At 43.4% G+C, this 23,430-nt stretch overlaps 1 protein-coding gene across 1 annotated transcript in view; it reads left to right on the top strand.

Annotated features, from left to right (window-relative positions):
* Positions 1–6,405: 6,405 nt before the first annotated feature.
* The window catches only part of LOC308383241 (protein NLRC3-like), a gene marked incomplete at its 3' end in the record, with an annotated part of 36,393 nt that continues 19,368 nt past the window's right edge, over positions 6,406–23,430 (top strand). Inside the window, exons 1-7 of the mRNA XM_080861100.1 lie at positions 6,406–6,452; positions 8,173–8,302; positions 8,568–8,669; positions 9,376–9,454; positions 11,244–11,442; positions 11,603–13,397; positions 17,920–18,093. Of these exons, the coding sequence (XP_080717226.1) occupies positions 8,184–8,302; positions 8,568–8,669; positions 9,376–9,454; positions 11,244–11,442; positions 11,603–13,397; positions 17,920–18,093 (2,468 nt within the window). The 5' untranslated portion in view covers positions 6,406–6,452; positions 8,173–8,183. The remainder of the gene's footprint in view (positions 6,453–8,172; positions 8,303–8,567; positions 8,670–9,375; positions 9,455–11,243; positions 11,443–11,602; positions 13,398–17,919; positions 18,094–23,430) is intronic.

Genomic DNA, 23,430 nt, shown 5'->3' on the forward strand with positions numbered 1-23,430 from the left:
TTGCTCCTCCAAAGCATGCTTCTCTTTTAGGACTGCCATACGAGCGAGTAATGCTGCTTTTTCTGCTTTTGCTTTGATTTTGGCAGAAGAAGTTGTGCTCACTTTACCACTAGATGAGCTTTTAGTGACTGAAGATTTACCAACAACATTTGAAACACTGTCCTCTGGCTTAACGCCATCATCGACACCATGATCACCCTTTAAATGTAAATGTTCGCAACCTGACAACCATTCTTTCACTTCATAAGTGAACTCATCATAATGCATTGTTTTTGCTTTAAACCATGTTTCATGCTTTTCTTTTTCATCATCTGGTAACAAACACATCAATGAACCATGAATTGTTTTTGCTTCATTACACAAACCAACAAAATCATTGAATGATGCTTTAACCATAGAAGTTTCATTTTTTTCCATTGAGACCCTTATACTCTCTTTTAAATTATTAGCTTTATTTAATTTAGCTTTTCTATCACGTTGCAGTCTGTCTAGTCTCTCTGCAAGTGCCTTAGCAGTCAATTTCACCACTCGTTTTTCCTTTTCTGGATGTGTCCCAGCCTTGCTGGCGTTGCTACTTTGCACAGCTGATTCTGCAGCAGGCTCCGGGGGCCTGTCAGCAGCTTTATTTGTGTCCATAGTTCAAATGTTCCAAAACTCAAATATTTATCAAGTATTGAGGGTTTATGCGCACATGCGAAAGTTTGTTTATAAATCAGTTTTATTCGGGTTGACCACCAATGCATTGGAATTACATCTTCTTAAATAAGTGTGCACACTTTTATAAATGGCCATTTATTAGTAGCGCTACTCATACCTTGCGTTGGGCGCCGTACTGTTCCGATGAAGAATTCTGAGTCCTCTCCAACATCCACGGAACACTCGCCAAGCATTCCACGTCGTCAGCTGACAGACCGCTAGTCCAGCTGTCCGCTCCTCGTGAAACCTCCACGGTAACCTTTCCAAACGGCATTCAGCTCTCCGCGGCGATCGATCACTCAGACTTTAATTTTCCTGCTTGCGCCGAGTCTCCAAAACACCGCGGCGAAGTTGGCACAAACTTTTCCCCCAAGAAAAGAAGTTTGTGACTCTATTGTAGAGGCTAAGCCTACGCTTGAAGCCACTGAGGTGGTCGTTAACACTAGCATCCCCAGGCTTCTACCTTTCTACCTATAAAACCCGAGAGCAGTCAAATGGTGGAAGTGGAAGCTAAATTGGCTAAATTGACCGCGGAGTCATCATTTTGCGTTTCTACCTTTAAAAGCCGGAGAGCAGTCAGTCAAATGCTGGAGTCGTTCATATGTATATTAGGTCGTTACCTAGGAATTCTGGAGGGAGGGGAGTGGGGGTGAGTGATTGAGGGGGTGGGGGAGTGGAGTGTTTCAGTTTGCCATCTTAGGGAGAAATCAACACATGTCCTTTGTATGTCCTTTGTTGCTGACATTTATTGATGAAAACAGTACAAAAAACCAACCATTTGTACACATATTTACAAATAATGATAAAAAGTGAGTGAGTACATTTCAACATTTTCAGCAATCACTCACAATCCTGGCACTGCCACGGTATCTGTCGTCTGCATTTACCACATGTGTACCTGTAGCAGTGAACACATCGCACAGTGGCCTGATTTTTTTTGTATCTGTGTACTTGGATTTTAGGTCGCAAGCCACCCAAAACTTGCTCCATGCACCACTCAGCAGGCCATTTGTAAATATGTGTACAAATGGTTGGTTTTTTGTACTGTTTTTATCAATAAATGTCAGCAACAAAGGACATACACCCATGTGTGTTGATTTCTCCCTAAGATGGCAAACTGAAACACTCCAAGTTGGTGACTTTTGGAGATTTGTTTCCCTGGATGATTGAGAATGCATCAAGATGAAACACAAAAGGAAGCTCACCGCTTTTAGCAGCTCCCCCACCCCCTCAATCACTCACTGAGTGATTGAGGGGGTGGGGGAGTGGAGTGTTTCAGTGTTTCAGTTTGCCATCTTAGGGAGAAATCAACACATGTCCTTTGTATGTCCTTTGTTGCTGACATTTATTGATAAAAACAGTACAAAAAACCAACCATTTGTACACATATTTACAAATGGCCTGCTGAGTGGTGCATGGAGCATGTTCATTGGTTCATGGACCTCCCTGAACTAATGGCATTTATGGCAGCAACAAAAGCGGTGAGCTTCCTTTTGTGTTTCATCTTGATGCATTCTCAATCATCCAGGGAAACAAATCTCCAAAAGTCACCAACTTGGAGTGTTTCAGTTTGCCATCTTAGGGAGAAATCAACACACATGGGTGTATGTCCTTTGTTGCTGACATTTATTGATGAAAACAGTACAAAAAACCAACCATTTGTACACATATTTACAAATGGCCTGCTGAGTGGTGCATGGAGCATGTTCATTGGTTCATGGACCTCCCTGAACTAATGGCATTTATTGCAATTGTCATCTTGCGGGGGGTTTACAGGGTTCCATCGGTAAATGACTGCTGGTCAGCAAACCTGGGAAACCCACAGATAATTGGAACTATGGCACGAAACCGCTTCCAAGACATCATGCAACACTCCACTCCCCCACCCCCTCAATCACTCACCCCCACTCCCCTCCCTCCAGAATTCCTAGGTAACGACCTAATATACATATGAACGACTCCAGCATTTGACTGACTGCTCTCCGGCTTTTAAAGGTAGAAACGCAAAATGATGACTCCGCAGGGGTCTAAGGTAGAAAACCAAAATGACTGCTCTCCGGGGGTCTAAGTGTTAACGGGGATGACGCGATGTCACTGGTATGCATGAATTAAGTTCACAGTCCAATAAATCCAGCAGTATGTATCTTGTCCTTTTTGGTCTTTATTCCGTATCGACATAGCATAACAGCGCAACGGTCACAAACTGTTTGCCTTCTCAATGACACACCTGACGCCGATTACGTGCGTCTACCTTAAATACCTTTACATTACATAATCAAAACAGAAAAATGTGACCTCTAGTGACCACATAAGGTATTAACCCAAGAATGGCTCCTACAATCGTGTTTTTTTATTAGGGTAAAATTAAGCCAACATCCAAGTGTCAAAGGTCGGTTCTAAAAAAAGAAGTCAGTCCCTGAAGCTTATTTGTGCCACAGATGCTTATTCAGTGACTGTGGGAATGTGAAAGGAATGTTTTGGGGACCTGTTTGATCTTAAAAAACTAACTTTGTTGTTACATTACAGCAATATTGAGGAGAGATTGAACGGTTGATCATGGAGCTGAATGAAGGTCAAAGGGAAAGTCCCTACCACACTTCTGGTTATGCTTCCATCCGGCGTAGTCATCCAGCCGGTCCGTGCTATATCGCCCCTCCTCCCCCGAAGTGGTATAACGCATTGTAGAAAAGTTTGATCGATTCGCGCTCTCTCTCTCTCTTAAAAAATAATAATTTTCTCTGGGGGGTTTTCTCACACGCTCAGACGGAGGAAGCATCCCGAGCTCTCGGAGGTAATTGACCGGGATGAACCGACGGTCGTCTGACTCCTTGATGTGCGTAAAACAAGGCCGTTTTCTTTTAGGGTTTCTGTCTATTGAGAAACCCTGTTGTAAAAGTGGCTCAAACATGAAGAAAAACTTGGTCTGAGAAGGAATGGCTGCACAAAACCAAAATACCGCATCAGGGTGATTTAATAAAATTATTTGGGATAGAGTTCTGAATATGTGCTTTTTTTTTTTACTCTGGGTTATTTTGTACATACAAGGAGTGGAGGCCTTTATGAAATTCTTTGCTTGGCTGGAGGCATTAAGAAATACTAATAACGATTAGAGGGGTTGTTGACTCCTCCTTGATGTGCGTAGTACAAGACACTTTTCTTTTAGAGTTTCTGTCTGTTGAGAGTTTTCTGCTAATGACAAAAACCACAGTACCTCATCCGGGGGTGTTTTAATAAAATTATTTAGCGCCGATTTCCAAATATGGGCGCGGCGCTTTTTTCCACTAAGGGATACTTTACACGTACGAGGTGGGCGCACTGTAGGTTATATGCAATAAGAAATACTAATATTGATTAGAGGTGTTGTTGACTCCTCCTTGGTGTGTGTAAAACAAGACCATTTTCTTTTAGGGATTCTGTCTATCCAGAGTTTTCTGCTAATGAAAAAAAATCACTTAGAGATCGATCTAGATTACCACTTTAAATTTGTGACACATCCTCAGTAGTGGACCTTGGGTTCATCAGGTGTTTCGGCCATTATCACTAGACACCCTCATCCAAGGAGGCCCTGCCAGGGTTGATCAGGCCCTGGAGTGTGTCACTGGTTTAATTTTTATTTCTCTTCTTTCTTCTGTTTCACCTTCATTTATGACTTCAACATGTTGAAATGAGCTTTGAAGAAACATTCAGTGAAATAAATCTTTCATCACAGGATTCATGTGAGCAGCAGATGAACTTTGTACCAACAACATCTTCAATAACAGAGTCTGAATGAAGCTCAGGGGCCCGTTCTTTGTACGTCGCTCACTACATCCAAGATCAAATGACACATCCAAGACCAAATCATCGCGCTAACCGTGAGCTCGCTAATCCGGTTCTCCGAACACACCTGCTGTTGATGATTAGTACAGCTGGTCGCAGTAATGTGACATCACTGGGTGTCGTAAAAGGGGCTACGCATCGATAGTAGAAACATTGATCGGCAACCCTCTGATTGGTCGGCGAAAATGTCGAAGGAGCGCGCTCGGTATTTTTCGGCAGCAGAGCAAGAACTCATGAGTGAGGGATTTCAGGAGTTTCAGAGTTTAATCAGAACGCAAGGGAACACTGCAAAGGCTGCAAAAGCAAGGAGAGAGGGCTGGCAGAAAGTTGCTGACAAATTAAACTCGTAAGTAATTTAATAATAATAATAATAATGGAGTGGATTGATATAGCGCTTTTCAAGGCACCCAAAGCGCTTTACAATGCCACTATTCAGTCACTCTCACATTCACACACTGGTGGAGGCAGCTACAGTTGTAGCCACAGCTGCCCTGGGACAGACTGACAGAAGCCAGGCTGCCTTATCGCGCCATCGGCCCCTCTGGCCAACACCAGTAGGCGGTAGGGTAGATTTATTATATTACATTATATTATATTATGTTATATTATATTATATTATATTATATTATATCCCCTTTCACATTAGAGCCACGACAGGACCCACTAGAACATGGGAACAGGTAAAAGTGAAATATAAGAATATGCTACAGAATGGTAATATTTATCACTTATATTGCTTTTAGTCTCTTGGAAAGAGACCCTGGAATAATCTGTTTGTTTGTTCATAACAGCAACCAAGAAAAGGGCAGAGCAAAAAAAGACAGGTGGTGGTCCTGCACCCCCTCGTCAACAAGTTGGTTAAGTAAATAATACCCTCACGGGAAAATCGATATCTCTCAATGAGCACACTGTCGCGCTGAGCTAAAGGATCCTGTCTGTCCCACAATATACGCTGGATTCTGAGGACTCTCCTTATCAATCTTGCACCTTCTGCAATGGGTGGCTCGCGTATACGGACAGGACATGGCTGCGACAGGCTTCCCAAATCCACCTTCGCTTTTATAGCCGTGGTCTCTCATCTTGATTACACGAAGTAATTTACAATTACTACTCTGAAATATGAATTACATCTGTAATAATCACATACATGTAATAGAATGTTAATAGTACATTTCCCTTTTTTAGGATATGACCTGTATGTATCTGTGTGAAATTAATAAAAGGATCAAGTGCTGCATTATCTTTAGTTACATTGATGTTATTTATTTATGGTGAAACAGTGGTGGAATATCGCTGTTGCTTTCGTATAGATGAAGCGGACATACCTGCGTGGCCGCGATCTAATCCTGTTTACATAAAGTAAACCTGCTCCCGAGCAGGTTTACGCTTACGGCTCTGTTGCTATGGCAGCAAGTCCCGGATGAGCTTCGGGGAACCGAACCATCCAAGATCACGCGAAATCGTCAACAATCAAATCCAGCTAACTTACTTAGCGAGGTACGAAGAACGGGCCCCAGGTGTTGATGCTGCTCACTGATTGGACTGTTGGTTTCAGCTCCGCTCTCAGTATTTGCTGCACAGGTGAAGGTAGAAAGTGTGACTGGATCTATAGACTGGAAACAGAGTAACATGCTGAACATTTGAAGCTTTGCAGCAGAAATGTTCATGTTGCAAATACAGCAGAGCTGATCTGGGATCAGTGTGTTCACACCTGCAGCTACAACAAGGTTTCATGTCTTCACACGTCAGCATGTGAACTTTACTCTGACTCAGTCTGAGCAGTCTATTTTTAACACATCAACACACACAGCCGAGCTCCTCCCACCTGTGTTTAGTTTCAGGTGAAGTCCCGCCTCCTTCCAGGAAGTAGCTCACCTGTGTTTCTGTGTTTAGTGTCCAGGTGTGGAGTGGAGCTTGTTGGTGTGTGTGAAGAAACTGTAAGTTTGCTTTGTTTCCTCCTTTAACAGTTCGTCTTCAGGAACTTTACTGTTTGTTCAGCTCATGTTTGATTTCTTCACACAACAAACTGTTTGTGTTTGTATTTCCGGTCTCTCCATCAAAGTCAGTCTGTAATGTTTCCTGGCTAACATCAGCTGTGTGCAGCTTACTTCCAGCACAAATCTGCCGCTCCATAGTTCACGGTAACAGACTCACAGCTGGACCAACGAGGTGTGTCTGCCACTCTGAGCTACTTTCGTGTTTGTGTTCTGTTTGTACTTTGAGTTCACTCAGTCCACAGAGGACGCAGTACGTGATGACGTCACAGTCCTTTACTGTCACTGTGATTAATATTTACACACCACATGTGTGTAACACTAAGCTAAAGCTAAGCTAGCCAAGAGCCCAGAGTGATGTTAAAGCTGAGTAAATGCTGACCCCAGACCAGCACCGTGATAAAATTCGCTGCTGCTGAACTTGAACAGGTAAGAAAGTGTTGAGCAGTCAGGCTGCACGTTTATGGAATAAACATATATTCTTAGTCCTTATTTTTTGATTATATTGTTTTATGTATTTTAATAATAAAGGCTTGTAAAGATAGGCCACTTTTGACTCACAAACTAATTGCTCAGCCAGACTGAAAAACAGGAAGTTAGTGTAGAGCTGTACAAGCATATAAATAAATACAGGAAACCAGACACAAAAAAGAGGAACTAGTAACATATAAGGAGTTGTTTGTATCGAAACTATGTGTGACGTAAGATAATAACACCTATATGAGACACATTTTTAGATTCTAATGTTAGAGATTCTGCAACTGGCTTTGGGCTGTGCAGGGCTCTCTCTTCCGGAAGATGATTGAATGAAGAATTATAAATGTTTTGACCACTCCTGAGTCGAGTTTTCTCTGTTCTATCATGGGGATCAAAGAATCGGGTTTAATACTACCTGTTCATGTTTCTACAGTAGAATCACTTTGAAGTTTCTTTGTGCTGTTTTCATCTTTCATTTGTGTTCGTAAACACTCAGAGAAAGATATAACGTGTGTTATATAGGATGTGTGTTGGTTTGTGGGGCTGTAGCCTCAGCTTTATATTGTTACATGGTCATTATCATTGTATGATCTGTTTCATAGAGTCTAACCAGCCTGTACAGTTAACAACAACAGTCACTGCATCACTGACACACAAACTTCATCTCTGTCAATAAAAACATTCATACATGGAATAAAATCACATCAGTGGATCATTGCTGGAGCTGCCTGGACTTCAGTCTTCAGGATCTCAACCAACAGCGTCGACATGCTGCTCCAGATGTTTGTGCTCCAGATGTTTGTGCTCCTGGTGAAAAGGCTCTCAGTTCCTTTAAATAAATGTTTATATTGTTGTTATATTGCTGACCCACTATTGATCATGTGACTCATCACATGATCAATAGTGGGTCAGCGACCCTCTTTCTTTCCCTCAGGTTTAAATATCTGGGACTCTCCTCCGTTTGGTTTTAGGACTTAAGAAGCTTCTCGGATGAAACGTCTTCAAGAAACTTAAAGAAGCCTCTCTTTTCTCTCCAAGCTCCTTAGATCATATGACCTGGATGGCTGAGAGCCTACAGACATATTGACCTGGTTTCTAGGTTACATGACAGGTCAGAGGTCAGCGACTGTAACTCAGTTACTCCTGTTAATGTGAACTCACTGAGTGTTTGTGGTTTACCTCTCAGACTGACTGAAGATGATGATGGAAGAAGAGGAGGACAGAGCAGAGTCTGCAGGGTCCAGCTGTCCATCTGTGAGGAGTGACCGGTCCAGAGGTCAAAATCCAGACTTCAGTGCTGAACCTGGACCAATGAGGTCAGAGAGCTGAACTCACTGAGTTAACATAAATAATTCTGCACTGACATTATAATTAGTGTTGATTCTGGTTGATTGTCTGACTGTGTTTGTGAGCTGAGAGGAAATGAAAATGAATTTGTAACAAAAATTTGTTTTGTCCAGTTTTCCTGTAAAAAGCTGAACTCTAATCTAAGAGGATGTTACTGACAGGAAACAGCTGTATTAATCTGCAGTCTGTGTGATCACAGCTGCTTCAATCACTTTATCATGTTTGTGTCTGCAGAGTTCAGAGGTCACAGTCTGCAGGATCCAGCTGTCCCTCTGTGAGGAGTGACCGGTCCAAAGATAAACCTCCAGCCTTCAGTGGCGAACCTGGACCAATGAGGTCAGAGAGCTGTGATGACTCCTTTGCATGTTTGTGTTTTCCTGGATAAATATGACCTGAAACATCCTCAGATTGTTACAAAGATTCATTAAAAAGAAAACAATGAAAGAGAAAAGATCAAAATGTTAGACTTGGTCATTTGCTGTTTCAGGACAGTGATGCTCATATCTGTGGGGAAAGTGTGACCTGAGTGGGTTCATGTTTGTCTTTAAAGAACAGAGCTGCTCTGATTCTCTTTGTGTCTGATCTGTTAAACAGTCTGAGAGGTCACACAGAGACCCAGCAGCTAAAGCCTGAATCATACTGGCTGCTGTTAATGAGACTCCATCAGGACAACACTGAACAACAGTGGTGTTCATGGAAATCAATCAATAAATTCAGAGCAACTTTACCAGAAGTACTGACTCGTCTGCCTTCACACACATGTAAACTTGAGTGACATCATATGCTGAGTCCACGGCATTTAATATGATGTCAGCCAAGAGTTCAACATATAACAGCTTAAACTGTTCTAAAAAGGTTTTTTCACAGGTTTAAATGTTTACAGGAATTTTTAACGGTTCTTTCAGAAGCACATACGTGAGGTCATACACAGGGAAGCAGCAACACTGATTGAACACAGCTTTTAGGGGCTAAATTCACATTTTAATAATGAAACTGGCTTCATTTGTGTATGTGTGTGTGTGTGTCCATGGTTCCTCCACAGAGTGGATCAGCAGAGCTCAGAGGTTCCCAGTGGTCAGTCTGCCCAGCAGCATCAAACACAGCTGGACTCCATATTTATGGTCTGTACATGTACAACAACTACTTTTATTATTAATATTAATAATAATACATTTATTTATAGGTCCCTTTCAGAACACCAAGGACTCTTCTAAGAGTTACACACCCACGCATATCTATCAAGTTAACTCTGGTCTAACACACTTAGATTTAGCTTGAAGAATGTTCCTGTACGAGGACTGAAAATGATTTAAAAAACAGCCAATGTCCAAAGAACAACTTTCACACACCTTCATTAAGCCTGCAGAGCACTTAAAAAAGAAAAACTAACTGAAAGTCTGACTCCTCTTATAAAAAGTACAGAGAGATTATGGGTCAATCAACACTTGTGCACAATATAAGAGTTTAAATAAATCTAAAGAATAACTCAAAATCCTACAATCACATTGAGAAAATCATCTACAGCTAAATATCCAAGTGGATTTGTTTAAGAAATCTCCATCTGTTGGTGGCCCTCTACAGGTGCATGCAGTAGCAAGTTTGAGTGTCTGTACCTTAATTAGAAGAGATAGCATGGCAATAGTAATTAGAGTTGATTGAGCAATGCTGTCCTTGTAATGTAGTTTAGGATTTTTATGCATCTTTTTGTGGACAAGTCCAGTTTTTCTGTAGAGCCTCTCAAGTTGGTGACAGCAATCAAACTTCACGTGTAAACCAGAGCAGCAAATCAGGTCAAAATGTGTTGTTCACAGTGAGTGGGATCATCGGTGTGCCGCTATGTTAACATCCTGAGGCAGGATTTGTTTGGTCAGAGAATGGATAGATCACTAAGTCATTGTTGAGTTTAGGGGGATGGTAGACAGTTGGAGTAGGTTCAGCCAGTTGACACATAGTAGAATAAAAATAACTAAAGGCAGGAGCAGACACCTGTATGACTTTCCACCTCTCAAATAGATTATTGTCCCTGGGCAGCACCACAGGTCTGGTAGATGTTAACAAACCTGGAGGAGAGGATTCAACTGAGAAAAGTCACAGAGTTGTGTCTTGATGCTCAGTCATCCAGGTAAGTAAATCCCAGAAAGGTTGATTCTGTTCACCTGGACGTTTTCAGTGCAACAAACGTTTCATCATCATCAGGTGACTTCTTCAGTCTCAGCTGACTGCAGGTTTCCAACCTTATAAACAGCACATTTGTATAATGACTGAAACCAGCAGCACTGAAGGAACAAATGGGCTGGTAGGTCAGTTCATTGATCATTGGTACGCATATTGTCAGGACCATTGATCAACAACCACTGATCAATCACAGCATTGTAAGATGGTGTCAGATGTACCCTTAGGCCCCTCCTCCATTCAGAGATGGTCTTTCCCTTTTCACATAAATGGCCTCCTTGACTCCGCCCTTAAACCAGCGTTCACATTTACTCAGGGCCTTCTTGATGTGATGTTCTTCTGCCTCCCTGGCTGCTGTGTCTGTGGGGATGGTGTTTGTTCTGTGTTGTAGCATCCTGATGACAGATAAACAGAGTGAACCTTTAAGACCAGCTGTCTGTATGATCAACTCAGTCACCTATAACATCTACAAGTTTCTAGCTTTGATTCTCAACCTGTTGGTCGTTCAGCTCTGAACACCAATGAAATTTTTCTCCCACTGAAATCACTGCATCCATATCAACAGAATCAATGTTTTGGGATCATGGAGTTGTGGACAAAGTCTCAGTTAATCAGATAAAGACAAACTTATAATTGGTGGAGGGATCGTTGATGATGTGCCCCTTGATCGTAAAGAAGTGGATGTTGTGTAGACTGAAGTTCAGAGTGGTGGGTCATTCATAAAGTATTCTGTTCCAGCTGCTGGAGGACAACATCATTACTTTTGTGAAGAACGAGCTGAAAAAGATCCAGAAGGCTCTGCATCCAAATAAGCCCCAGTGCTTGGAGTTTCAGAGGGAGGATGATGAGCAGAGGAGCAGAGAGGCATTTGTGAAGATCACAGTCGACTTCCTGAGGAGAATGAAGCAGGAGGAGCTGGCTGACCGTCTGCAGAGCAGTAAGAGGATTTCTATAAAGATTTAAGCTGCTGGATAAATGAGACACTCATGATACCAGTGTGTTCAGTCATTTCTCAGTGGGTCAGAAATTGTCATCAGCCTTTTGTAAAATACAATTGTTGAAGTTGTATTATTATTATTATTATTATTATTATTCAGAACTTCCAGGTGCAGTTTGTCATCGTAACCTTAAATCTGCCCTGAAGAAGAAGTTCCAGTGTGTGTTTGAGGGCATCGCTAAAGCAGGAAGCCCAACCCTCCTGAATCAGATTTACACAGAGCTCTACATCACAGAGGGAGGGACTGCAGAGGTCAATGATGAACATGAGGTCAGACAGATTGAAACAGCATCCAGGAAACCAGACAGACCAGAAACAACAATCAGACAAGAAGACATCTTTAAAGCCTCACCTGGAAGAGACGAACCAATCAGAACAGTGCTGACAAAGGGAGTGGCTGGCATTGGGAAAACAGTCTTAACACAGAAATACACCCTGGACTGGGCTGAAGACAAAGCCAACCAGGACATCCAGTTCCTATTTCCATTCACTTTCAGAGAGCTGAATGTGCTGAAAGAGGAAAAGTTCAGCTTGGTGGGACTTGTTCATCACTTCTTTACTGAAACCAAAGAAGCAGGAATCTGCAGCTTTGAAGACTTCCAGGTTGTGTTCATCTTTGATGGTCTGGATGAGTGTCGACTTCCTCTGGACTTCCACAAAACTACAATCCTGACTGACCCTAGAAAGTCCACCTCAGTGGATGTGCTGCTGATAAACCTCGTCAGGGGGAAACTGCTTCCCTCTGCTCGCCTCTGGATAACCACACGACCTGCAGCAGCCAATCAGATCCCTCCTGACTGTGTAGGCATGGTGACAGAGATCAGAGGGTTCACTGACCCACAGAAGGAGCAGTACTTCAGGAAGAGGTTCAGAGATCAGGAGCAGGCCAGCAGGATCATCTCCCACATCAAGACATCACGAAGCCTCCACATCATGTGCCACATCCCAGTCTTCTGCTGGATCACTGCTACAGTTCTGGAGGATGTGCTGGAAACCAGAGAGGGAGGACAGCTGCCCAACACCCTGACTGAGATGTACATCCACTTCCTGGTAGTTCAGGCCAAAGTGAAGAAGGTCAAGTATGATGGAGGAGCTGAGACAGATCCACACTGGAGTCCAGAGAGCAGGAAGATGATTGAGTCACTGGGGAAACTGGCTTTTGATCAGTTGCAGAAAGGAAACCTGATCTTCTATGAATCAGACCTGACAGAGTGTGGCATCAATATCAGAGCAGCCTCAGTGTACTCAGGAGTGTTCACACAGATCTTTAAAGAGGAGAGAGGACTGTACCAGGACAAGGTGTTCTGCTTCATCCATCTGAGTGTTCAGGAGTTTCTGGCTGCTCTTCATGCCCATCTGACCTTCATCAACTCTGGACTCAATCTGCTGGAAGACCAAATAACCTCCCAGAAGTCTGAAACAGGAGAATCTGCAGAGAAACACTTCTACCAGAGTGCTGTGAACAAGGCCTTACAGAGTCCAAATGGACACCTGGACTTGGTCCTCCGCTTCCTCCTGGGTCTTTCACTGCAGACCAGTCAGAATCTCCTACGAGGTCTGCTTACACAGACAGGAAGTAGCTCACAGACCAATCAGGAAACAGTCCAGTACATCAAGGAGAAGCTCAGAACCAATCTGTCTGCAGAGAAAAGCATCAATCTGTTCCACTGTCTGAATGAACTGAATGATCGTTCTCTGCTGGAGGAGATCCAACAGTCCCTGAGATCAGGACGTCTCTCCACAGATAAACTGTCTCCTGCTCAGTGGTCAGCTCTGGTCTTCATCTTGCTGTCATCAGAAAAAGATCTGGATGTGTTTGACCTGAAGAAATACTTTGCTTCACAGAAGGCTCTTCTGAGGTTGCTGCCAGTGATCAAAGCCTCCAACAAAGCTCTGTAAGTACAGAAGGCTTGCAAAAGTATTCGGCCCCCTTGAACCTTTCCACATTTTGTCACATTACAGCCACAAACATGAATCAGTTTTATTGGAATTCCACGTGTAAGACCAGTACAAAGTGGTGTACACGTGAGAAGTGGAACAAAAATCATACATGATTACAAACATTTTTTCAGGGTTCGTACGGGTGCTTGAAATCCTTGAAAATGCTTGAATTTTAATATTGTGTTTTCAAGGTTTGAAAAGTGCTTTAATTTCAGATGTGGTGCTTAAAAGTCCTTGAAAGTGTAGCTGTATTTCATTCACCACAAATAACTATCTGACTGAATAGTTTTCTTTTCAGATAGAGAAATAAAATGTGTCGCAAAATGTATAAGTGAAATTTCTCAGCCTGGGCTGCCTTGCACCGCTGTCTGTTTTAATGTGTGACCCCGCCCCTGCCCCGGGCAGTCGGGATGAGTGCGCTAACATACATGTAGGTTTCTGTTTTAATGAGTGTTTGATGGAAAACGGCAGTGGCAGAGTTTGCTTTCTCAGGTCGCATTAGGTGAGTCCTAGTAAATAATTTTCCAGTACATGTACATTACACATGCTATTTTTTTTTCATTCTAATTATTATTTTGCTAGCTATTGTTGCGAAATCAGTTTCACCCCGGTTGTTTTTATTCCTCGGGCATCCAGGGACGTACCGGAACTCAGTAGTCATTTTCACAAAAACCTTTATTCAATTTTATTTAAGCATGCATCTTCTAGAAGGGGAGATATGCAAAGCCGGGGTCCCTCTGCAGATCTTCACTCCTTTGTCTGTTACAACCAGCTTAATAGAAGTGACCCCATCATAAAACCCCCATGCTGAAAACTCTGTGTCTGTGTGTGTATGCACGAGCACGTGAGTGCCTGTGTGTGTGCGTACCCATATATCTATGTGAGTGCACGCCAGTGAGTGTGAGTGTAACAGTTTAAGCACTGTGTGTGTGTGTGTGTGTGTGTGTGTCTCTGTGTAGGTGACTTCTTGACGGTCATAACAGTAATCTCCTCACCTAAGCTACACCAAATTCCTTTAGACAACATACAAAACAGAGTTAACATATTTAAAAAAAATAGACTCCCACTCTGCATCCACTGGGCCAGTGGCCTCTTCTTGTCTTACATTTACAGATCATGTGGAGAGTCTCCTGCAAACCTACTTCTAAGTTTATAACAATTATGAGTTTTATTAAAGGTACAAGCATCAGCATCAGCAACCCCCAACTGTAGCTTCCTGTCTCCTTTTATGGCAGGCAGACCTCCAGTGTCCATAAATTCCTTTCTCTCTAAACAATTACACACTCTCAGGCCTACAGCTAAGCCAAACTAAAACACAGACAAACAAATCCTTCCCTATTCCTCTGATCTAAACACATTTAACACATCATATTATTTTCTTGTACTCACACTATCAAAGCATTTACTACAGGGAGAGACAGTAAAAATGGCGCTAGCAAAAACTCTCTGCCTGTAAGCAAAAAAAGGAAAAAAAAAAAACAGCCTTCCCTTCCCTGTTTGTGTCAAACAATCAAACATATATATGGAAACGTGACATTTGGTTGTTTAGGAAGAAGGGGAGGTTTTAGGAGTGACACAGGCAAGAGCGAGTGTAAGAAAGAAAGAGAGTGAGTTTTCACTTCTGAGAGACTTGTGACTCCTTTGTTGCCCGGGCGGTGTGTTTTGGATCATTGTCATGTTGGAAGACCCAGCCTCGTTTCATCTTCAAAGTTCTCACTGATGGAAGGAGGTTTTGGCTCAAAATCTCACGATACATGGCCCCATTCATTCTGTCCTTAACACGGATCAGTCGTCCTGTCCCCTTGGCAGAAAAACAGCCCCATAGCATGATGTTTCCACCCCCATGCTTCACAGTAGGTATGGTGTTCTTGGGATGCAACTCAGTATTCTTCTTCCTCCAAACACAACGAGTTGAGTTTATACCAAAAAGTTCTACTTTGGTTTCATCTGACCACATGACATTCTCCCAATCCTCTGCTGTATCATCCATGTGCTCTCTGGCAAACTTCAGACGGGCCTGGACATGCACTGGCTTCGGCAGCGGAACACGTCTGGCACTGCGGGATTTGATTCCCTGCCGTTGTAGTGTGTTACTGATGGTGACCTTTGTTACTTTGGTCCCAGCTCTCTGCAGGTCATTCACCAGGTCCCCCCGTGTGGTTCTGGGATCTTTGCTCACCGTTCTCATGATCATTTTGACCCCACGGGATGAGATCTTGCGTGGAGCCCCAGATCGAGGGAGATTATCAGTGGTCTTGTATGTCTTCCATTTTCTGATGATTGCTCCCACAGTTGATTTTTTCACACCAAGCTGCTTGCCTATTGTAGATTCACTCTTCCCAGTCTGGTGCAGGTCTACAATACTTTTCCTGGTGTCCTTCGAAAGCTCTTTGGTCTTGGCCATGGCGGAGTTTGGAGTCTGACTGTTTGAGGCTGTGGACAGATGTCTTTTATACAGATGATGAGTTCAAACAGGTGCCATTCATACAGGTAACGAGTGGGGGACAGAAAAGCGTCTTACAGAAGACGTTACAGGTCTGTGAGAGCCAGAGATTTTCCTTGTTTGAGGTGACCAAATACTTATTTTCCACCCTAATTTACGAATAAATTCTTTACAAATCCTACCATGTGGATTCATGGATTTTTTTTTCACATTCTGTCTCTCACAGTTGAAGTGTACCTCTGGTGCAAATTACTGACCTCTGTCATCATTTTAAGCGGGGGAACTTGCACAATCGGTGGCTGACTAAATACTTTTTTGCCCCACTGTAGGTGTAAATGTATGAATGAATGTGAGAGCGAATGGTTGTCTGTGTCTCTATGTGTTTGCCCTGTGACAGACTGGCGACCTGTCCAGGGTATATCCCGCCTCTCGCCCTATGACAGCTGGGATAGGCTCCAGCGCCCCCCACAACCCTAAAAAGGAAAAGTGGAGGCGGATGGATGGAAAATAGACCCTGCAGAGCTTGATCCGGCCAGCCTGCCTCGGCAGTGGCTGTTGGGAAATCATAATTGACCACACTGTAACGGCCCTGCCGGAGAGTCAGTAACTTTCTCCCCAAACTACCCTCAGAAATGGGATGAGCAAAAGTCTTTATAAACTCAACCAGGAAATCATCATGCGAGCCGAAAGAAAAAGGATGAGCAGATAGGTAAGCAAGAGAAACCCGCCAGTGTCCAAGGTTTCTAGACAAGTTTCAGACAGCTAGTGTTTACGGGAATAATAATTACTGAACAGAGACGTCGTGCTGTGAACTTTGTTGCTGTGGATCTAAAATGTAAAAATACATCTGAGAAGATTTATTTCTAATCATGTTTTTATGAGCCCCCACAGTTTGATTCTGTTCATCTGGACGTAGCGTTTTCAGTGGGAGAAATGTTTCGTCACTCATCCAAGTGACTTCTTTAGGCTCAGCTGACTGCAGCTTTCCCCAATCTTATAAAAAGTAAATTTGCATAATGACTGAAACCTAAACACTTTACCCTACCAACTACTGGTGTTGGCCAGAGGGGCCGATGGCGCGATATGGCAGCCTGGCTTCTGTCAGTCTGCCCCAGGGCAGCTGTGGCTACAACTGTAGCTTGCCTCCACCAGTGTGTGAATGTGAGAGTGAATGAATAGTGGAATTGTAAAGCGCCTTGAAAAGCACTATATAAATCCAATCCATTATTACTATTATTATTAATGGTCAAGGAACTGACCTCCCAGCCCATTGTTCCTTCAGTGGGCTGGTTTCAGTCATTACGCAAATGTACTGTTTATAGGGTTGGAAACCTGTTGTCAGCTGAGACTGAAGAAGTCACTTGGATGAGTGACGAAACGTTTCTCCCACAAAACGCTACATCCAGATGAACAGATTCAACTTTTGAGATTTAATAACCTGGATGACTGAGCATGCATCAAGACAAGTATTTATGAGATTAACAGTTTCTTATAATTTCTAAACCAGAAGGTGGAGGAGATGGAGCTCATGATGACTGGCTGCTGCCCTTCAGCATGCTTTATGAAATCATCCAATCAAAATTAAGTTGGCCTTTAGGGAGAGCGGGGCTTTAAAGGGGAGCTTTTAGAAAAGCAGCTTTTAGACAGAAAATGAAATGAGAGTCTGCACCAAGTCTAGGATGTGATACATTATTTACAACTACATTCACACATATTAGAATTAATAAAGTGACCAGCAGTACTGTAGTAACTGTAATACTGTATAACTCACAGGCCTGTGTCAGCAGACACTAAACTAGTGTCATTAAATTAACCTGTACTTCACTGGTTTCCATTTACATACATTGGAATAATTGTGTTTAATTTGAAATATTTTTCTTCTGTTACACTTACATTCTTTAACATTTTTTATTTAATTGTGCATTGTAGCGTACTTGTACTTTGTACGCATTTGATTACTTAGGCTCAACATATAAAGAGATTTTATTTGATAATAAATATTATTGTTTTGTTGTTCTTGTTGTTTTTTTCAGGCTGAGCAGCTGTAACCTGTCAGAGGAAGGCTGTAAAGATTTGTTGTCAGTCATCAGCTCCCAGTCCTGTAGTCTGAGAGAGCTGGACCTGAGTACCAACAGCCTGAATGATTCAGCAGTAAAGCTTCTGTCTGCTGCAGTGCAGAGTCCACGCGCCAAACTGAATATTCTGAGGTCAGATCAATTTGTATTCTTTTTTCTTTTGTTTGTTTGTTTTGTTTTATTTTTTAACTGTGAAAATAAATCAAGCAATTTAACCAGTAAAGGTAAACTTTATCAATTTACTGTGTTTCGTACCATTTTTAGTAATTTTTAAGTTAAAGTGAAGTTTTACTAATCTTCTCAGCATAAAACAACAAGGATTCTGAATCAGAATCATGTTTATTGGCCCAGTATATGTGCAGACACATACAAGGAATTTGGTTACGGTAGACAGGGTTGGTACGAGTACTTGAAATCCTTGAAAATGCTTGAATTTTAATATTGTGTTTTCAAGGTTTGAAAAGTGCTTTAATTTCAGATGTGGTGCTTAAAAGTCCTTGAAAGTGTAGCTGTATTTCATTCACCACAAATAACTATCTGACTGAATAGTTTTCTTTTCAGATAGAGAAATAAAATGAGACGCAAAATGTAAAAGAAAAATTTCTCAGCCTGGGCTGCCTTGCACCGCTGTCTGTTTTAATGTGTGACCCCACTCTTCCCCCGGGCAGTCGGGATGAATGTGCTAACATACATGTAGGTTGCTGTTTTAATGAGTGTTTGATGGAAAACGACAGTGGCAGAGTTTGCTAGTAAATAATTTTCCAGTACATGTACATTACACCTGATATTTTTTTCATTCCAATTATTATTTTGCTAGCTATTGTCGCGAAATCAGTTTCACCCCGGTTCTTTTTATTCCTCGGGCATCCAGAGACGGCACCGGCATGCATCTTCTAGAAGGGGAGATGTGCAAGGCCGGTGTCCCACACACACACACACACACACACACACACACACACACACACACACACGTGTCTATATATACAGTGGGGCAAAAAAGTATTTAGTCAGCCACCGATTGTGCAAGTTCCCCCACCTAAAATGATGACAGAGGTCAGTAATTTGCACCAGAGGTACACTTCAACTGTGAGAGACAGAATGTGAAAAAAAAAATCCATGAATTCACATGGTAGGATTTGTAAATAATTTATTGGTAAATCAGGGTGGAAAATAAGTATTTGGTCAATAACAAAAATACAACTCAATACTTTGTAACATAACCTTTGTTGGCAATAACAGAGGTCAAACGTTTACTATAGGTCTTTACCAGGTTTGCACACACAGTAGCTGGTATTTTGGCCCATTCCTCCATGCAGATCTTCTCGAGAGCAGTGATGTTTTGGGGCTGTCGCCGAGCAACACGGACTTTCAACTCCCGCCACAGATTTTCTATGGGGTTGAGGTCTGGAGACTGGCTAGGCCACTCCAGGACTTTCAAATGCTTCTTACGGAGCCACTCCTTTGTTGCCCGGGTGGTGTGTTTTGGATCATTGTCATGTTGGAAGACCCAGCCTCGTTTCATCTTCAAAGTTCTCACTGATGGAAGGAGGTTTTGGCTCAAAATCTCACGATACATGGCCCCATTCATTCTGTCCTTAACACGGATCAGTCGTCCTGTCCCCTTGGCAGAAAAACAGCCCCATAGCATGATGTTTCCACCCCCATGCTTCACAGTAGGTATGGTGTTCTTGGGATGCAACTCAGTATTCTTCTTCCTCCAAACACGACGAGTTGAGTTTATACCAAAAAGTTCTACTTTGGTTTCATCTGACCACATGACATTCTCCCAATCCTCTGCTGTATCATCCATGTGCTCTCTGGCAAACTTCAGACGGGCCTGGACATGCACTGGCTTCAGCAGCGGAACACGTCTGGCACTGCGGGATTTGATTCCCTGCCGTTGTAGTGTGTTACTGATGGTGACCTTTGTTACTTTGGTCCCAGCTCTCTGCAGGTCATTCACCAGGTCCCCCCGTGTGGTTCTGGGATCTTTGCTCACCGTTCTCATGATCATTTTGACCCCACGGGATGAGATCTTGCGTGGAGCCCCAGATCGAGGGAGATTATCAGTGGTCTTGTATGTCTTCCATTTTCTGATGATTGCTCCCACAGTTGATTTTTTCACACCAAGCTGCTTGCCTATTGTAGATTCACTCTTCCCAGTCTGGTGCAGGTCTACAATACTTTTCCTGGTGTCCTTCGAAAGCTCTTTGGTCTTGGCCATGGCGGAGTTTGGAGTCTGACTGTTTGAGGCTGTGGACAGGTGTCTTTTATACAGATGATGAGTTCAAACAGGTGCCATTCATACAGGTAACGAGTGGGGGACATAAAAGCTTCTTACAGAAGAAGTTACAGGTCTGTGAGAGCCAGAGATTTTCCTTGTTTGAGGTGACCAAATACTTATTTTCCACCCTAATTTACGAATAAATGCTTTACAAATCCTACCATGTGGATTCATGGATTTTTTTTTTCACATTCTGTCTCTCACAGTTGAAGTGTACCTCTGGTGCAAATTACTGACCTCTGTCATCATTTTAAGTGGGGGAACTTGCACAATCGGTGGCTGACTAAATACTTTTTTGCCCCACTGTACATCAGACATGCATACACATACATACACAAAGCTGTGTAAACCAACTATAAATAACCAATATAAACTTATATACATAAAATACAGAAATGAAATGAGGTGGAATAAATACTACAGAATGTACATAAGGTGCAGTTGCATTCTGGCAGTGGGATCAGTGTGACAAGTCAACTGTTTAGAAGGGAGATGGCGAGGGGAAAGAAACTGTTCCTATGTCGGGTGGTCCTGGTCTGCAGGCTTCTGTACCGTCTGCGAGAGGGCAGCAGATCAAAAAGTCTGTGTCCAGGGTGTGAGGGGTCTGTGATGAGTTTCCCTGCCCGTTTCCTGGTTCTTGAGAGGTACAGATCCTGGATGGAGGGCAGGGGGGTGCCGATGATCCTTTCTGCTGCCCGTACAGTCCGCTGCAGTCTGCTCCTGTCCTGTTTAGTGGCTGCACCATACCAGACTGTGATGGAGGAGCACAGGACAGACTCAATGACCGCAGTGTAGAACTGGATCAGCAGCTCCTGTGGAAGACTGTACTTCCCCAGTTGTCTCAGGAAGTACATCCTCTGCTGGGTCTTTTTGAGGACCACATTGATCACACATGACACCACATTATATTTAGAATAGAATAGATAAGAATAGAATAGCCTTTATTGTCATTGTACAAAGTACAACGAAATTGGAGTGCCACTCCCTTGGTGCAAGTTTCAATAATAAATGTAAAATATAAAAAGTACAAAAAAACAATCGTAAGTACTCAAACATTAGTATGTACAATATATACAGGATAGCAGCATTAATGCCTCCCTCCTCCCGCTCCACCACAACCACCCACACATGCAGGGCCTTGGAGTAGGGGTATGTCACCAGGGTGCAGAGGAGGTTACCCCCCCCCCCCCCCCCCCCCTCTGTCCCCTTCTGGCTGCCTCTGCCTCAATTTTATCCCACAACTTAGACATTCACATTACTCACACCCTCATTAGACATACATATAGGATCTTGGGGGTGGGCACAATACACGGAGTCCAAGTTACCATCAGGGTGTACACCTCACCCCTGGCATCGTTGCCCACCTCTCAATTTTAAATACATGTAGACATTGAGGGCTAACACGAGGGACTATGCGCTTACCTGCTGCTCTCTGGCAGGTAGCTCCATGCCCTCCTGGGTTTTAAATGCACCTTAGAACACACATGCATCAACACTACTATGAGCGGGTGGAGGGAGGTTTGGAGTCTTCTCTCACCCCCGTTCTCTGCGGCCTGCTGGAGCGGGGGGGCTAGGAGGAGGAGTTGGCCATCCGGCTGCGGTCTGGGGTGTGGGGCCTCCCTGCTGCTGCGGAGTCGGGGCGGTCTGCCTCTCCCCACCGCAGGGAAAAGGGTAACACCACCTGGGTCTGGGTGCAGTTCCCCCCTCCAGGGGCGAGGGTACCTAGACCCGGTTCGTAGAGTACGCTCGGGGAGTGTGATCGGGTATACAGTGTCTCTTTATGTCTGTCTCCACGTCAGTTGAGTGTGAAGTGCATATGAGAGCATGAGGGTGGGAATGGATGTTTGTATCTGTGTGTGCCTGTATGTCTGTGTCTATATGTCAGGTTGGATATCAGACGCCACCTCTCTGGGGACATCTCGGGCCTTCCAAGGTTTGGAGGCCTATCTCCACCCACCACCACTTCCCCTGCCGGTGGTGGACTCCCTCAGGTGTCGGTGCGTTGGTGGTTCTTTGTATCTGGGGGTGGGTGTCCGGGTACACACCGGCTCACTCCTTGGCGGCCGCTTATTGGGGCTCGCTCGGGCCATTTCGGAGGTGAGGTGCCCCCGGCCTCTCGGCCTGGGGCTCGGTCACTCAGGCACAGCTGGCTGCCAGCGGAGCTCACGGGCGCGTCACTGCAACTCCCCCTGGCTTCTGCTCCGCGGCTGCTGAGTGAGCCCTCATCTGGGACTCTCCTTAGCTCTAACTGGGACAGTGGCGCAGCTGCCCCTCTGTGGGTCTTCCTTGGTCTCTTGTGTTCTGGGGGCCTCTGGATGTCTGGAGTTTTGATCTCCTCCATACCTGCTTGATACCATAAAGGACAGGGCTGTGGCTCCCCACACTCCCTAGCAGATCATTACATGGAGAAACCTTTGGAATGCAAGCATGCTGATCCACACAGGTATGCACACAGGTGTACACATGGGTATTCACAGACGCGGACTACAGCTTTCTTGGCTGCTACCTCAAAGCACACTGTGCGCTGTCTATCTTGCGTGCTGCACAATATCGTTTATTATTTAGTAACTATTGATATCTACGGCTAGCTAGTTTATTGTGATGGTGCTTTTTTTTTTTTCTATTATTATGTTGCTCTTTGTTGTTTGCTGTCTCCTCTGTTTGTTTGTTTTTTCTCTCCATACAGGTGACCCAGGAGTTTTTTTTGTTTGTTTGTTTTTTGTTTGTTTTTTTTTTCTTGTTTTTTTTCTCTCTCTTCCCCCCCTCCTCACCATCTCTTCTCCCCTTTGGTTTTCTTTCTTTCTCTCCCCCTCTTTCTTTCATTCTTTCCCCCTGTCCTATCCCACAGTCATGTCTGTCCCGTTTGCAACTGTAAATAAAATAAATTCATAATTATAATAAAGGTCAACCAAATGGACCAATATGTCAAGGCCATGATGATCCACTTGGTAAAATAAATCCGCTTGGCATCTTTCTTGGCCTCAAGACAACAATTCTGATGGCTATAGATCCAAATGGGACACAAAAAAAAAAAAAGAAAAAAAAAAAAAGGATAGCAGCATTAATATAATGACAGTATGAATAGCAGCATAATATAATGACTGTGACGGTATGGAATAGGTTCAATTGTTTTTGTGCTTATTTACTACGGTGATAGCTCTGGGAAAGAAGCTATCCCTGAATCT

Source organism: Rhamphochromis sp. 'chilingali' (genome assembly GCF_963969265.1).
Source record: "Rhamphochromis sp. 'chilingali' genome assembly, chromosome: 1".
Classification (NCBI taxonomy): Eukaryota; Metazoa; Chordata; class Actinopteri; order Cichliformes; family Cichlidae; genus Rhamphochromis; species Rhamphochromis sp. 'chilingali'.